Source organism: Sylvia atricapilla, chromosome 20, assembly GCF_009819655.1.
Source record: "Sylvia atricapilla isolate bSylAtr1 chromosome 20, bSylAtr1.pri, whole genome shotgun sequence".
Taxonomy (NCBI): domain Eukaryota; kingdom Metazoa; phylum Chordata; class Aves; order Passeriformes; family Sylviidae; genus Sylvia; species Sylvia atricapilla.
Genome location: NC_089159.1, coordinates 1,021,015 through 1,037,668, shown reverse-complemented (window position 1 = coordinate 1,037,668; position 16,654 = coordinate 1,021,015). Strand labels below are relative to the sequence as shown.

Below are 16,654 nucleotides of genomic sequence, written 5' to 3'. Positions count from 1 at the left end.
AGCTGAGAGTCCCCTCCTTGTCCCTCACCAAGAATGGAGCCCCTCCCAGGAGATGTTTCACTCTTCTGCAACAGGCAGGAGGATGCAGAGTGGGGTTTTGGGACAAAATATTCCTGTGCTTCAAAGGAAGAAAGAACCAGTGGGTACTTGGCTCATCCAAACAGATTTCAGCCATCTAGAGAGCAGCCTTGGGAGTGTTTTCTTGGCTTGCTTTCCTTCCTTCCTACCCTAGTTCTGGATTTAAAACCCCTCTTTACTCAGCCCAGCTTAATAAGAATGGTGTCCAAGCTGCTGGAATTAAAGCAACCAACATGCAGCCCTTCCAGTGCACGTGTCCAACAGGTGAAACCTCTGGATAACTGGGATGGAATCTCTCAAATGAACTGGATTACACCCGGATATTCAGCTCTGGCTCACCAGGGAGCAGGGACAGGGGGTCCTCCTCCCTCCCACCCTCCTGCTCACCCTGGACCTGGGGTGTGTGCTCAGTGTCCCGGGTGCTGACAGTGACTGGGGGGTTTGGGGGTGCCCATCGAGCAGGAAGGAGAATTATTTTGTGAACTCTTTAACTCCCTGTCACCTCCCACAGCATGAGGACCACAGTCCTAACAAAGCCAAGCCTCTCTACTTTAAACCTTTCAGTTATGTTAATGTTGCTTCTGCTCAGAAATTCCTCCTCAGCGGAGCACTCATGGAGGGGCCCGGCTCCCGTGGGTGGCACCAGAGGTGACACAGCTCCCAGGTGCCACTGGCTGTGAGCAGGATCTGCCTCTCCAGGGCCACCAGCACCATCATCATGGAATATCCTGAGTTGGAAGGGACCCACAAGGACCTCAAGGCCAGCTCCTGGCTGTGCACAGGACAAAGCCCCTGCAGCTGTCCTGCCTGGACACTCCCCAGCTGTGGTTTCCTCATGGCTGCCCTGAAGGAATGGCTTTGGCTCTGACAAAGGGCAGGGCTCCTTCTGCAGCTTTTGCTGAAATTCACTTCCCCACGGCCTCCAAATGATTTCAGCATTGGAGAGGCTGCTGTTCCTTCTGCTGGCTTCTCCAGGAGCAGGGAGTCAGGACCACTGCTAAAGCCAGTGGTGGAAGCCAAGGTCAAGTGGTGATCAGGGGTGCAGCCTTGTGGGAGCAGGACCCCAAATCCTTCCCACCAGAGCTTGGTCCCCACATGGAGAACCTTCCCAAAGTGTCCTCAGCAAGCCCAGGACAGGCAGTGCCCAGGCTGAGTGGATTCCACTCCCTCCTGAATTAAACCAAAGCCTCTCTTGGGCTGAAATCATCATGTCCCACTGGAAGCCTTCCCTGCAGGTCAACCCCCTCAATGTCACACAGTTTTTTGTGGCCAAGCCAACAGAGTCGCTCACAAATTCCCAGTAATCTCCCAATCCATGAAAAGCTCCTGTCCCAGTGCTGGGAGCCGTTTGCCCATCCCTGGAAGTCTGGGATCGTGTGTGTGCTCTGCCACAGTGGCACCCATGTCACGAACAGCCAGGGTTGCCATGGCAATCTCCTGTTCCTCCAGAACTGCAGGGCTGAAAAGACACTTCAATCCTCCTGGAACTGGCAAGAGCAGAAGTTTAGAGCTTTTTCTGACAGCTCTGCTGCAGTCTGGGTATTTTTTAAAGTATGTTAATTAGCACTTAAATAGGGTTTTTTTCCCTTAAAGTATGGGATGTGGGGTTTTTATTTTTATGTCTTTGATTCTTCTGCTTTCTCCCCCCTCAGCTTTTGCCATCAGGTTCCAATCAGAATTTTACTGCTCTATTTTTACCTCCTGTCTGTAAAAGCAGCAAAAAGCCCTATTTTTCCCCTCTTGTGTAGAATAAAAAAAAAAAAAAAAAAAAAAAAAAAAAAAAAAAAAAAAAAAAAAGAGAGAGATAAATGGATGTTACATAAATGGAGCCAGGGAGGGAGGTAGGAGATATGGAGATATCCAATGCTGCTGGGTGAGAAGTTTGTGGGGAAGGAAAGGATGGAGTAGCTTGGCCTGATCCACCCTGCGTTGCCAGGAGTCACTGATTAAAGAAAGGATCTCTTCACAACACCTGGAGATGGAGGAAGGCTGCTCTAGGAAGGGAAAGGAGACCTCTGGCAAGACATGACCTTAATTTGTAACAGAAAAGTGAAGTTGCCTACAGAAAAATCACACCCCAAAGCCCCCAAAATCCTGTACCCAGTAAAATCAGTGGGGAGTTGTGCAATGAACTCTACTGACACCAGGCTATGGCTTTTACCAATATATTCATTATAGGTTTGGTTTTACAAATGGAGCTGAGAGGGGAAGGTTGGGCTGGAGAATGGCTGTATTTACAAGGGTTTATGGAGCATGCAGGAGGGAATTCTGGAGCCTTCCAGAAAGCTTCCAGGAACACAGACAATTGTTGTCCATGAGGTGCTGCTGGGCCCGGGGTCTGCTGGGGGTTTGGGGCCCAAGGGTGAGGAAATGTGGGGAAACACCTGGTTTGGGGCTGTGGGTTTGGGGTTGTGGGTTTGGGGTTGTGGGCTCAGTGGAGGCATCACTCTGCCCTGTGCTCTCCCCATCCCTCCCCTCCACCTCCATCTGCCCACGCTCACTCCAGCACAGTCCCAGGGACAAAATGAGTATTCCTTGGTGGCAAGGAACAGTTAGACTCTTTTTCCACAGTGGCCAACTTTCCACAGACCCCTGAGACCAAAAAGTGGGGATGAGTTTCCTTTAAAAAGACCTCCAATCTCGTTATCTGCAATGCCAAGCACAGAAAATGTGTCTGGGCTCCCCAGCACTGAGAATATCCCACAGATATTCGGCTGCTGCCCTGTAGCAAATGGAAATCTCTCCATCTTCCAGGAGACAGAATAATTTTTTAATGGAACATTCTGCAGTTCGCCTCTATGGGTCACAGCAGAACAGAAATGCAGGAGTTGTGTGTTTGAGAAAGGCAGAAAAAAACAACTCAGCTGTTGTGGAAAAGGTGTTGTCTTTGGGATGGAGGGACACCAGGAAAACAGCAGGAAAAGGAGGAGGTGGGAGACTGAAACACCTAAAAGTGACTTGAGTTTAAAGGGGTGGTGAGAGACAGGACAACAACCAGCAGATTTTTCAATTAGGCTGCTAAAAATACAGGTAAATGTTGTCAGTCAGACTGGTAGAAAAGAAAGAGCTGGAATGAGTGTTGGGGATGGATCCAGTGGAAGTCAATGGCTGCAGTGTGGGATGAGGGAGGCTGGGGCTGTGCACCCCTCGGAGAGCCATCCTGTGGCACAGGGAACAGTTACTTCCACTTCCAGGAGCAACATCTCAGCGTTCCTGGGTGTGCCTGGAGCTGTCCCAGCACAGCCACCCCACTCCAACACCCGAGTGGCTCCATGGAACTCCCTTGGAGCACTCCACAGTCACCAGCTGGGACACTCCTCCCAGGAGGGCAGGAGATCACCTCTGTCCTGGTGTGGCACCCAGGGGAACAGTTCATCCAAAGGGAAACACATGGATTTGTGTCAAGTTTCAAAGGAAAAACACCTTCCCAAGTAATCCTGGCTCCTTGCACTTCCCGCGTGGTGTCCCTGCTCTGCGTCATTCCATCTTCTCCTTGCTGCTCCTGAAAATGTGTTCCAGGAAAACCACCCAATGCTCCCTGGATCTGGAAGTCTGATACAGTTCAAACACACGGGGGGTGGGCTCAGGTTTGGCTCCTTCTTCTCCTTATGAGCTCAGCTTTTCCGATGGCCCCCTTTGGAGCCTGCCCATGGGATGGGGGTGGTGGGATGGACCCTGGGAGGGAATGGAGAAGTCGGCTGGTCAAATCCACACTTTAACACGTGGGTGAAAATAAAACCTCCTCCACAGGATGATGTCTGCCATGGAGGTTTTCACTGCAGATAACCAGGCCACATGAAATGGAATAAATTAAAATTGTGCAGGCAAGGAGAGGGGAAGAAAGCTCGGGAAGAGCTTCCCTCGGGATTTTCACCTGGGAAAAAATTCTTGAAGGCGAACAAAGAAGAAGGGTAAAACTGCTGGAGAGGAAATGTTGAATATGCAGAGAGGCCCAAGGAGAGGAAGGTTTAGCTGGCGCTGGTGGTGGCAGAGTCCCTTGGAAGACTTTGCACAAGTTCAGCAATGCCCAGGTGGGAAAACAAGGGGTTCTCCTCAAGCCCTGATTCACAGTCGCAAAAAAATGGCCAACAGACTCCTGCTACCCCACAGTCTCGTGTCAAAGGTGGAGTTGATGAAGCAAAAAATAGACATTTTGTATGGTGCTGGCGAATTCTCCCCTTTTTTTTCCTCAGAAAATACTGTACAAAGATGCTCTAGCTCCCTCTAATGCCGTAAACTCCATGGCATGGTCATAAGGGAAAAGGAAAGTGAAGCTGGAACACATGGAACAAAAGGAACAGGACTTGCTTGTGGCAATGCTACCATCCACTTCCTGGGAATGTGGAGCTCCGTGGGATAGTCAGCGGGCCCTGGGATAAGGACAAGTCACGAGGCCGGGCCCCCTCCAAACCGCAGAGCGCCGGACCCACGTCTCCTCCGCGTTGCCATTGCTGTTTCGAAGCAATAATTCGGGACTCCTGGATATGGGATTATTGCATTAGGAAACAAAACCTTTAAAGCATTAGAACAGCCCTTTGATGTCCCTGCCAAAAGGATGTGGTTGGTTCACAGGACACGCTGCTGGCTCAGGCTCTGCCGCAGGCGCCGGCTGTGCCCGCGTGTCGGTGCCGTGGGATCGGGGCGGGAGCTCTCCCGGGGTGCGCATGCATGGCGGCGTCGCGCTGCCAGGACCTCTCCGAGCCGGCACTACTCCATGCCGCTGCGCAGGATCTGGTTGGCCGCGATCAGCATCACGCTGATGATGAAGGCCATGGCGAAGGCGCAGATCAGGCTCTTGCGGACGCACGTCTGGCGGTTCTGCTTCTGGGCGTGCACTGCGGGGACAAGGCGGGCCGTGAGACAGGGCAGGGGCTGTGCTCCTCCTGCAGCAGCTCAGGAACGCTCCTGGGCTCTCACTAGAACCCTCAGCGTCACCTCTCCCTGCTGGGACGTTCCCAAACAACCCACCCAACCTTCCAGGACTTCCAAACCAGCCCATCCCAGTCCTTCCTAAGCCTTCAGGAACTCCTCTCCCTCATCAGGGATTTTGACCCCTTTAAATGCTCACAGGGGTATTTGGGGTTAGCTGTGTATTTCCTTTAAGCTTTTGTGAAGTTGGAATCACAGAGTGGGTTGGGTTGGGTTGGAAGTGGCCTCAAAGCTCATCTTTGTTCCATGGGCAGGGACACCTCCCACTGTCCCAGGCCACTCCAAGCCCCAGTGTCCAGCCTGGCCTTGGGCACTGCCAGGGATCCAGGGGCAAGTGACAGCTGCTCTGGGCACCCTGTGCCAGCCCTGCCCACCCTGCCAGGGAACAATTCCTTCCCACTCTCTGACCTAAACTTCCACTCTTTCACCTTGAACTAAGTTGTCTCAGAAGTTCTCTAATAGCAATTATCGACCTTATGTGAATCCCTCCAACTGATCCAGGTAAACCTGGGAATTAGTGGGAAATCAAGAAGTGCCCCCTCATGACACTCAGGGGCCCACTGAGACAGTTCCCAGGAGTATCCATTGGTCACTTTTCCAAACTGTTTTAGAGTTTCTGTGCTTAAGCCAAATCAGATTTATTAAGAACCTTTCCAAGTGAATGCTTGCAGAATAATTGTCAAAAGATGTGAGAGCAGCAGTTAAAAAGCAGATAGAGTTGGGATTTTTAGCACTAGTTTTATTTAATTTTACTTTTTGCTAAGCTCATCAGTGGGAATTCATGCTGTGACTTAATAAAGCCAGTTCACGACTCTGTCTTGGCCTCCCCACATCTAAATGTCAGAACCACGTGTGGTGTTGGGGCACTGTGGAGATTTGTGTGCAAAGGCCCTGAAGGTCCCTCTAGGCAATCCTAGGGTGGTTATGGCTGGAACAGCCCAATTATCACCCCAATACCAGCACCACGGTCACCACTAAACTGTCCTAAGTGCCACATCCACGTTTTTTGGACACTTCCAGGGATGGGGATTGTTGAACAAGCCTTTTGGTGAAGAATTCTTTCTTGTTTTTCAATCTAAACCTCCCCTGGCCCAGCCTGAGGCCGTTCCCTCTCCTCCTGTCCCTGTTCCCTGGAGCACAGCCCGACCCCCCCGGCTGTCCCCTCCTGTCAGGGAGTTGTGCAGAGCCACAAGGTCCCCCCTGAGCCTCCTTTTCTCCAGGCTGAGCCCCTTTCCAGCTCCCTCAGCTGCTCCTGGGGCTCCAGCCCCTTCCCAGCTCTGTTCCCTTCCCTGGACAGGCTCCAGCCCCTCAGGGTCTGCATTGTCCTGGGGGGCCCAGGAGTGACCTCAGGACTGGAGGTGTGACCTCAGCAGTGCCAACACAGGGGACAATCCCTGCCCTGGTCTTGGCACAGCCCAGGTGCCATTGACCTTTCTGGCCACCTGGGCTCATGTCCAAGGCCCCCAGGGCCTTTTCCAGCTGTCCAGCTCCTCTGTCCCATCCTGGAGCATTCCATGGGGCTGTTGTGGCCCATGGAACAAGTGCAGGACCTGGCACTTGGCCTTGCTGATCCTCATCCAAGTGGCCTGTCCAGGTCATCAGGGAAAGGCAGGGGATCATGCCACACTGGATGGACAGCTCTGGGCCTTGCTGTGCTCTTTGGGCTTGGTTTGCCCTCAGAAGGGATGTCCCTGTCACCTTTCCCTCATGGGTGGCCTTGTGATGACAGGAGACTCTCAGTGGCTGACAACAACCCTAAAACAAACCTATGATGCATCCAAGGACAGGCTCCAGGTGCCCATGTTTGGAAAGCTGGAAAGGAGACTATTTTAGGAATACATGGAAGAACACCTTGTTCTGATCCAGTCTCAAAACTCATCACACAGAGAGCCCTGGATGTTGGGTTTTGAACCCCAGTTTGCTCCCCCATCACCTCCTCTGGCTGGTGTTCAGCAGTGCCTGTGCCCCACTCCCAGCTCCCAGTGGCCCCAGCTCAGAGGCACAGAACCCTCTCCAACGGGTTGGAGCCGTCCTGCCCTGGGCAGGGAATGTGAGTGAGGCCTCACTGTGCTCTGGGCAGGGAATGAAATCCTCCCTGCCAGCAGCTCTACCAAATCCCTCACTCTCTGCTTGCACTGCTCTGCTCCTAGATTCCTTTCCTGGCTTTTATAAACCACACAGGATCAATGCTGTGGCTCCTGGGCTTTGTGCATGGTGCCCATGTGCTTTGAAAACCTTGTTCCTGCCCAGCCGTAGTTATTTTTTTATGTATTTTTCTATTATTTCTGTATTTTGAAAGCACTCCCAGGCAGCAGAGAAATCACTGGCACCACCAGCATTGCTGTCAGGGTGGGGCTGGTGATGGGAACAGCAGCCCAAGGCTGGGCAAGGGTTTATTGGGGTAACAAACTCAGCTCTTCAGAGGAAAAGAGTAAAACATGTTCCATGTCTTTGCAGAAATGTTCCTGAATTGAACAACCTCTTGAGGGCTCTGTTATAAAACAGAGCCTGAAGGCAGCAGGATGCAGAAAAGTCTCATTTACTGCTCTTTGCCCACTGAAGGGACACCAAACATCCAAATTACCTATAAATATCCCCATGGAAAGGGGAATACGTGTGCAGGGGCTGAAGGCCAGCCAGACACTCTCACTGTTTGTTGGGAATTACTCCAGAAAGGAGACAGGATCAGCATTGCCCTGCTCCCTTGAAACCCACAGGGAGACAGAGGAGCTGGAATTCCTGATGTCCTGATTCCTGGAATTCTTCCCTACCTGCTGCCCTCTTGAACGTGAAGTTCCATTTCACCAGCCCTGCTTACTGGGGAGGGTTTGCCCTCAGTTCTCTCCTTTCTCTAAATCCATAATCTTTGAGCACAGAATCTGCTTTTCCTGCTGGTTGCCATAGCTGCCATTGTCCCAGAGCTGGATGCCAACATTTGGATGCCAGTGGGAGCTTTTGCCACCCATGGGACACGCCAGGGATTGGATGTAGAGCTGGATCATTGGACATGGGCAGAGCCTGAGGCTCCTCTGGAGAAATCCTCAACCCTTCTTAGGGGGAAGAGCAACCCAGAGGTTTCCAATATCCATCAGACCTCACGAGGCAAAGGCAAATCAAGGCTGGGTCATTCTTCATTTTCTCCACACTCCCAGGACAGGCTGGTGAGGAGAACTCCCTCGCTGGCACAGAGAACTGCCCCCAGGACTCCTCCAGCAGGACCTGGGGTTAATGGGGCCAGCCTTGTTTCCAGGTCACAACGCCCACGGTGGGTTTGGGATGTGCTCCCAGCACTGGGAGCCTTCTCTCCCGCAGGAAAACAGCTCCTCACAAGGAAAGCAGCAGTGTATTTATAGTGGCCCTGGCCCAGCACTGCCACAGGTGAGTGATGGTGGCTTGCTCTGGCTGCCTGGAGTTATTTTTGGTTTAACAGGTCACTCTGTCATTCCCAAGCCAGGCTGAGCAGGATGGGGGCAGGGAGGAGCTGCTGGCTGCATCCCCTGGATTTGGGGGTCATGGCTGAGGGTGGGACCACCCTGGCAGGGCAGCACCAGTCCTGGAACCACTGACACTGCTGTGCCACCAGCTCTGTGTGCTGAGTGTTGGATCAAGGGAACTGCCAGGAAAAGGCTGCTGGACTGTAAATCTTTGGGAGCACAGTGTTGCTGCAGATTGTCCTTTCCCTGTGTCCCATGAAATCACGCAGCATTCACTGTCCTGCCCTGAGCACTGATAAAAACAGAGATAAAGCTGACAAACCTGTGCCTCTGCCCTAGGCGTGTCCTTCCCCTAGATGTGACATCCTGCTAATGACTTCAGTGTTCAGAGGGAGCTGAGGAAACCCTGACTTGGCCCTGACTGCAATACAAATATTTAATTTGGGGTAAACAGAGTGGTGAGAAGTGCAAGGTCTGTCATCCACATTGATACTGAAGAATATTTCACGGTCATAAAGGCCTCATTATCACATAATGGCATAACTGTATGACAGACATTCCATGGATTTGTACTGATGGTGATATTACCTGTACAATACTCCTCAGCACCTGAGCCAGCTCACCCAGTGTGGGGAAGGGGAATGTCCAGAGTGGAGAAGGGGAATGTCCAGAGTGGAGAAGGGGAATGTCCAGTGTGGGGAAGGGGAATGTCCAGTGTGGAGAAGGGGAATGTCCAGAGTGGAGAAGGGGAATGTCTCTGCCCACAGGAGGAGAAGGGCTTGGGGCTGGTCTGGGATCCAAGAACACTCCCAGAGGTGACAGAGTAGAGATCCCCCTTTCACCAAGGTGCTCCTGAAAGTCTCTGCTGTGTCTGCTCCCTTAGGAGATCCCCAGATCTCAGTGAAATCACTGGGGCTCATCTTGGCTTCATTCCTCCTGAGGATTAAAGGCCCTTCAGTGAGAGGGATGATGCATTAAATATAGATGGGAGTTGAAAGAAATATTTGAATTGCTATTCGAGGAGTTGAACTAAGAAAGGAAGATCTTTTAGGGTGCAATTCATCTTATCCCAAGCTAGCACATAAATTAAACGCAAGAAATTCCACCCAAAAAGTATCTCCTTCGGGGCTCTAATTAGGAGTGACCCCAAGCTGCCAGCTGTCCCTTAGTGCCACAATCCATGACACGTAATTCCTGCTATTGAGTCCTGTAGGGATCCTGGTGTTTGAGATTTGGGAACTCTGAGGGCACTAGTGGGTTATTCCTGGCCAGCCTGGAGAGCTGCAGGGACACAACCTGTCCTTTCCTGGCAGAAATGCTCCTGTCACAGCTGTCACAGACCAGAACTGTCCCCTTCCACTGGGACCTGGAGCAAAACTTTGGCCCGTTGTTGACAGTTCAGCTGATCTTTATTCCCTGCTGGATTTGTGTGTGTTCCCAACATCTAAAAAAAGGTCTGTTTTGCTTCTAGGTTCTGCCTGGCACCAGCAATGCCAAAACATCCCACGAGAAAAGCTGTTCCTGCTGCACTTTTGGAAACTGGAGCTTCCAAAATGAGATGCTGAGCATTTGGGACCCAGGATTTTTTCTGGGATAGTTCAGCCAAGCTCCCAAAACCCTGCAGCAGTGACAGCTGGCTCCTGTCCCCAGGGATCAGCAGGTCAGTGGGCACCAACAGCTCCAGGCAAGGAAGGAACATCTCTTCCTTCCTGCTGCTCTCCGGGAGGAACACAAAAATTGTTGCTTGGCCTGATTCAGAGAGTGCTGCTGCTGCCTCCCTCCTGCAGGTTTTTTAAAATTCAGCTGTGCTCCTCTAGCTTCTCTGCAGTGACAGAGGTAAGGCTGAGAATGGAGCTGCTGCATCCCATTCATCAGCCAGACCAAGGACTGAGCTGTATCTTCATCCTCTGCTTTGTGTCTCTGCTCTTTCAGAGCTGTTTGACTCCACAGAATGTCAGAAATGTCCCCAAATGGTCTCCATAAAGTGGGATTTCTGGGTGGGAAATGCAGTGGCTCTACCAGGGCACAAACTCTGACCTTCTCTGTTCCATTTCCCTGGGCTCTTTTGCACTTGAGATGATTTCACAGAATCATAGAACAATTTGGGTTGGAAGGGAACTTAAAAACCAACTCATTCCACAGGCAGGGACACCTTCCACTGTCCCAGGCTGCTCCAAGCCCCATGAGCCTGGCCTTGGGCACTGCCAGGGGTCCAGGGGCAGCCACAGTCTGGATAACAAAGATTTGGTTGTTCCAAGCAGCAATACCTGGGAGCAGCATGAGTTCCTCTGGCCAAGGAAATGAAAATGCTTCTTCTGAGGTAGCGTAAAAAGGGGAATGTCAGTGTCAGCTCTGTCCAAGTACAAAATCCACTGCAGATCCCAGCGTCTGATCCTAACTCCTGATCCCCTGTGGCTCTGTTGAGGGAAGGAAGTGTTTCCTCTTCTCTGGCTGCCTCCAAGCACGGCTCAGCCTTTGACTTCTCACTCTCAAGTGTTGAGAGGAGCTGTGCTGGCTGAGGCAGGTCCTGACAGCTCAGAGCAAAAGGTGCCCAGGGCAGCAGGGCACGGATGCACCACTACTGCTGGTGTGAAAGAGGAGAGGCCTTGTCCCAGCTATTCCCTGGGAGCCTTTTTGTGATTTGGAAGAGCCCAACAGAGCTTGGCACTACTGGTACTGTCCGTGCCAGTAAAGCCTCTCCATGATGGGATGAAAGAAATGAAGGCGTTTCTGTAGGGAAATTCAGCCTGGCTTAGACACTTACCTCAACACACCCCTCTGCCTGCATCCCACCAGAGAGAGGGGAAAGCCCCCAGTGCTTCAGTGTGCCTGGAAAAGCATCAGCTTATTGAGGGAGAGAAGAAGTCTGAGGGCAGCTCTTGAGCTTTCTGTGTGTCCTTGTTCCTCACTCCAGAATAACTCCCTGCCAACCCCATGCACCCGGCTCAGAGCGACTTTCACAAGCACAGGAAGAGGATAACTGAACACAAACCCAGGGACTTCCTCTCTCACCTTCAAACTCCGTTTGGCAGTTGCCAGAGTTCTCATTCAAGCTCTCCTCCTCGTTGATGATGATGTTCTCAATGTCCTTCATGGTGAGGTGGTCGCGGAAGGCGTGGTACAGGATGTGCTTCAGCTCCTCCAGCGTTATCCTCTGCATGTCAAACTGTGGGAGACAGCCCAGTTACACCCAGGGCACGGGGCTCTGAGGAGACATGAATTGGGGGCGTGAGGGCAATGCCACAATCCCCAATTCATGTTTTATCAGCCTCATTTCAACACCCTGGTGTGGGGTTCTGCTCTTTGGGGTTGGTTTCCCTCCAACAGTGAGTGCTGTAAATGGGTGCTGCCCTGGCCAGCTGCCTTGGCACTGGTGGAGCAGCAGAGAAACACAGCCCTGTGCCAGGGGTGGCCTCCCAGGCTGGAGAGGCAGCAATCCAGTCCATCCCAACAAAGAGAAAACCCTCACGGATTGCCCAGGTAGCTCTCACACCTTCATGAGACACAACCCCCTTTTTTACCTTCCTTTTTTACCCCAGTTGTGCCTGGGTGGGAGGAACAAGCAGAGGACACTTGCCTCTGAGATGATGTCTGTTGTAGATCCAGCAGGAAATGCTGTTCTTATACCAACCAAGTGGTAAACCCACAATTCCAATTTTGCCCCAGAAGGATGTTGAACATGGGCAGTTTGTGATATTAATTAATCCCTGCTAAAGGTGCAGCAGAGAGGAGACAGACCCTGGCTGCTGAGCAGTGCCAGGGGAGCAGAAGAGTCTCTCAGAGTTTAGCAAAGAAGGATGGAGATGTTCCAAGTCCTGATGAGTTTTCTGAGAGCTGCAGAAGCTCCTCCACTCTCCAGCCCCTCGAACTGAGGCCTTACAGCCCCAGAAGGGTTCATGGACAGCAGACAGGGCCCTCCAGGGCTCCTCCAACCCGTCTGAGACCCCAGCCACCCTCAGGACACCCAAAAGGCCAAACCCCTCTGGTTCAATGCCCCAGTGGAAGGAAGCCAATGCCAACTCACACCCACTTCTGTCCCTGGAGAGTGGAGGTGCAGCAGAAAATTCCTATTCCTTCCCCAGCCTGAGGAGAGCAGGACAAACCAGGCAGGACAGGAGAAGGGGAATGGCTTCCCACTGCCGGAGGGCTGGATGGGAGATTGGGCAGGAATTGTTCCCTGGCAGGGTGGGCAGGGCTGGCACAGGGTGCCCAGAGCAGCTGTGGCTGCCCCTGGATCCCTGGCAGTGCCCAAGGCCAGGCTGGACACTGGGGCTTGGAGCAGCCTGGGACAGTGGGAGATGTCCCTGCCATGGCTGGGGTGGCACTGGATGGGCTTTAAGGTTCCTCCCAGCCCAAACCTTTCTGTGATCCTGATTCCCCAAAGGCAGAAAACCAAACTCACAAACTACAGCAAACCTCAGATCTGTATTGGCCTCAGAGAATTCCCTGAGCCAGGAACTGGAAGAGATGAGCAGAGGATGAGCATCAGCCCTCCTGGGGTGGAATGAGGTCACCACACACTGAGGGGCTGCTCCTGCAGGTAGGGAATGACTACGGGGATGGAATTATGGATTTGCCATATGGATAGAGTCAGGAAGGGGCTCAGTTTCAGGTTGGAGTTTCCCCAGATGAAGACTCCAAAGGAATGCAGGATGGGGTGTTGGGTGAGAAATCCTTGGATTTATCCCCATGCAATCAGCACAGCACAGAAGGGCTGGGAACCCTGGGCAGCTTCAGTGCCCCCTGCAGACCTCCAGCAACATGCCCAGCACTGCTGCAAGGCAACCAGAGGAATTATCCCGAATTTCCACACCTCCAGTTGCCAGGAGAAATGTTTTTTGTCATGGAACAGGATGTGAAGAGCACAGCTGCTCACTTTTCAACATTAAAGACAGCAGAGCAGGGCTGGTGAGATTTGTTCATGCACAACAAAGAAGGATGGAAATTGGTGATTAAATCCCGGGGGGATTTGCAGCCCAGCTTTGAACTGGGCACCAAGGAGCCACTGGTGACAATGGGGTGCTCACTATTTTTAGCAGAATCCCTGAGGAACAAGGACAGCAGAAACACCAAACCCATCAGCCCTGCTACTCACAGAAATGCTTTTCATCTGGACAGAGCCAGGACCTTTGTCTCTGGTCCCTGCTGTCCACTTCCCTGCACATTTCCTGCAGCAGGGTTGGGATCAGCGCAGGAAATAAGTGGTGGGAATTGGAGAAATTGGTGTTTCTGTGAATGCTGGGTAAAACCAGATTGGATATGTGCCAAACTGCCTGCACCCACGGGGATAGATGGGAATATTGCAGGGCCCAGATTAAGCAAAGTGCACTTCATTAACCCCTTGGAGGATGAATGGTTTCACATCTGTGCAATGAGCAGTGGTCAGGGAAGAAAATCTCAGCTCAGGACTGATGAGAATCCCAGACTGGTTTGGGTTGGAAGGACCTTAAAACCCACCCAGTGCCACCCCTGCCACGGCAGGGACACCTCCCACTGTCCCAGGCTGCTCCAAGCCCCAGTGTCCAGCCTGGCCTTGGGCACTGCCAGGGATCCAGGGGCAGCCACAGCTGCTCTGGGCACCCTGTGCCAGCCCTGCCCACCCTGCCAGGGAACAATTCCTCCCTAATATCCCATCCAAACTTGCTCTCCTTCAGTTCAACCCCATTCCTTGTGTCCTGTCACTCCAGTTCCTGGTGCAGGGTCCCTCTGTGCCTTTCCTGTGTCCCCGCCTGACCCCGGGAGGTGCTGGGAGGTCCCTGCACAGCCTCCTCTTCCCCGGCTGCACATCCCCAGCTCCCTCAGCCTCTCAGTCTTTGCTGCTCTCCCTCTCTCCCGTCATTGCCACTAGAAAGCCTTTGCAGAGTTTTCTGTCCTGCTGCCTCTGCTCCAGGCTGGAGCACAAACACAGCTCTGGGGATCAGCTCATCCTCAAATTGTGCCAGCAGTAATGACTTGAGGGGTTTGGGGTCTTCCTGTACCAGATAAAATCTGTCTGGAGGGAAGGAATTGTTCTCTTGACAAATGCTCAACTGCTGCTGCATCTCCAATGCTATGCTAATAGAGAGAGAAATTATCTTTTTTTTTTTTATTGCTTTGTTGTCATTCGTATCTTTTAGGAAGTGTAACAACCTCAGATGAGACTCAAAATCACCCTCGTTGGCTCATAGGAGTTGGACTCAATGATCTTTGGGGGTCCCTTCCAAGTCAGAACATTTCTGTCAATCTGTGAATTTATGCAGAGATTTTGGTCTCTTGGCAGGAGCACGGTCCTTGCTCCTGCTTTACTCCATGCAGGACACCCACCCTCCCTGAGCTCTGTGTCACCCTGGCAGTGTCCAGGATGGCTCCAGCTCGGGGCAGGCAGGGACAAGCTCTGCTTGGGCTCCCAAGTCATTCCAATTATCACTGCTCTCCAACCCAGCAATTTCCCTGATTCACTTTTCAATTACTCCGGGTTTTATTGTGGTAATGACAGGAACCAGGGAGCAACTCTTAACTTTTATTGACTCTGCAGGGAGCAAAATGGGGACTGTGGCAAGCTGGAAACTTTCTATAGGATTTATAATTAGGAAAAATCAATGGAGCTGCTTGTGAGCCTTGGAATAATCTGCTGTGAGCAGTGAAACACAAACTGCTGAGGCTCAGGCTCCAGGTGCTGCTGTGAGTGGGAGCTATGGAGAGCACCAGGGCAGTGGAGCTCCTGAAGGAAAAGCTGGAGGATGTTATCCCATGAGATATCTGGAAAGGAAAGTGGACCTGATCCAATCCAGCCTGTAACTTTCTTCTTCACTTAAAATTCCTTCAGGGAACGAATCCCTACTTCAGTTCCTTGAGTCTCTCTGATTGAAGCTCCCCAAATTTGTGTCTGCCTTGCCTGCAGAGCCCCATTCCCAGGTAGTCCTGTGTCCTAACCTGGCCTGGGTCCCCCTGCTCTGGGCAGGAATGGCCCAATGGGAAGGGCTTGTGCCTTGCAGGAGATAAATGCTGAAATAACACTTCTGATCATTTCATACCAGCTCAGCTTTAAAACAAGGGAGTGGGAGGCTCCTGTCTGGAATGCCAGGGTGGCCTCGCTGCCCTGCAGGTGGGTGAGGCCAGGGGGACCCTGCAGTGATGGGAGCAGGGCCTCTCTGGGGACCTGCAGGGTCTTTTAAAGCCACTTGGCTCAGCAAGAGGTGCGACTGGCTGCTCTAAATCTCCCAGATTTAGCTGGGAGAGCACTTAGATCCAGGTTTCCCACACAAACCACCTGGAAAGGTCAGCTGGGGCTCTTGAGGGCTCCAGGTGGAACAGGATTTTTTCCTCATGTTCTGAAAATTAATTCTGCAACCCCAAAAGCCTCAAAGAGTCAAAGAATCATTTAGGCTGGAAAATATTCTTGAATCCAACCATGGGCCTGAGCCCAATTCCAGCACTAAACCAGGCCCAAAGCACCGTGTTCATGTTTCACTGATGTCTTGTTTGGGGCAGCTCTGGACAATCTGAGTAACAAACAAGGCCTTTGTTTTACCCTCAGACCTTCTGCATGCCTTGAATAACCCCAGGGCAGATGCAGAGGGCTCTGGCCATCCCACAATGGGGATATGACCCCAAAAACACCTGGAGTCTGCAGAGCAGCTGGGCTTTGTGCACACATATAGATGTATTTGTACGGAGGAATGTATTGTCTAATTATATACTATTATTGTTGTTGTCATTGTTATTATTACTACTAATATGGTTACTGTTGTTATTACACATTACTATTATTATTACTATTATTATTATAGTTACTTAGAGGGATGAGGCACCTCTCCTGTGAGGAGAGGCTGGGAAAATTGGGATTGTTCAGCCTGGAGAAGAGATGCTTTGGGGTGAGCTCACTGTGGCCTTCCAGGACCCGAAGAAGCCAAGAAGGAAGATGGAGAGAAACTTTGGACAAGGGCTGGAGGGACAGGGCACAGGGAATGGCTTCCCACTGCCCAGGGGCAGGGCTGGGTGGGAGATTGGGCAGGAATTGTTCCCTGGCAGGGTGGGCAGGGCTGGCACAGGGTGCCCAGAGCAGCTGTGGCTGCCCCTGGATCCCTGGCAGTGCCCAAGGCCAGGCTGGACACTGGGGTTGGAGCAGCCTGGGACAGTGGGAGGTGTCCCTGCCATGGCTGGTGTTTAAAACTTTATGGTGTTAAGGTTTCTTCCAACCCAAACGACTCTGGGATATGATAATAATAAACTGT

General features: G+C 52.0%; 1 protein-coding gene across 3 annotated transcripts in view; it reads right to left on the bottom strand.

Moving 5' to 3' along the window:
- Positions 1-1,895: 1,895 nt before the first annotated feature.
- The window catches only part of CALN1 (calneuron 1), a 136,597-nt gene continuing 121,838 nt past the window's right edge, over positions 1,896-16,654 (bottom strand). For all 3 annotated transcript variants that reach the window (XM_066333112.1, XM_066333113.1, XM_066333114.1), the window contains 2 exons: positions 11,454-11,607; positions 1,896-4,913 (listed from right to left, as the gene is read on the bottom strand). In XM_066333112.1, coding sequence (XP_066189209.1) covers positions 4,786-4,913; positions 11,454-11,607 — 282 coding nt within the window. In that variant the 3' untranslated portion in view covers positions 1,896-4,785. The remainder of the gene's footprint in view (positions 4,914-11,453; positions 11,608-16,654) is intronic.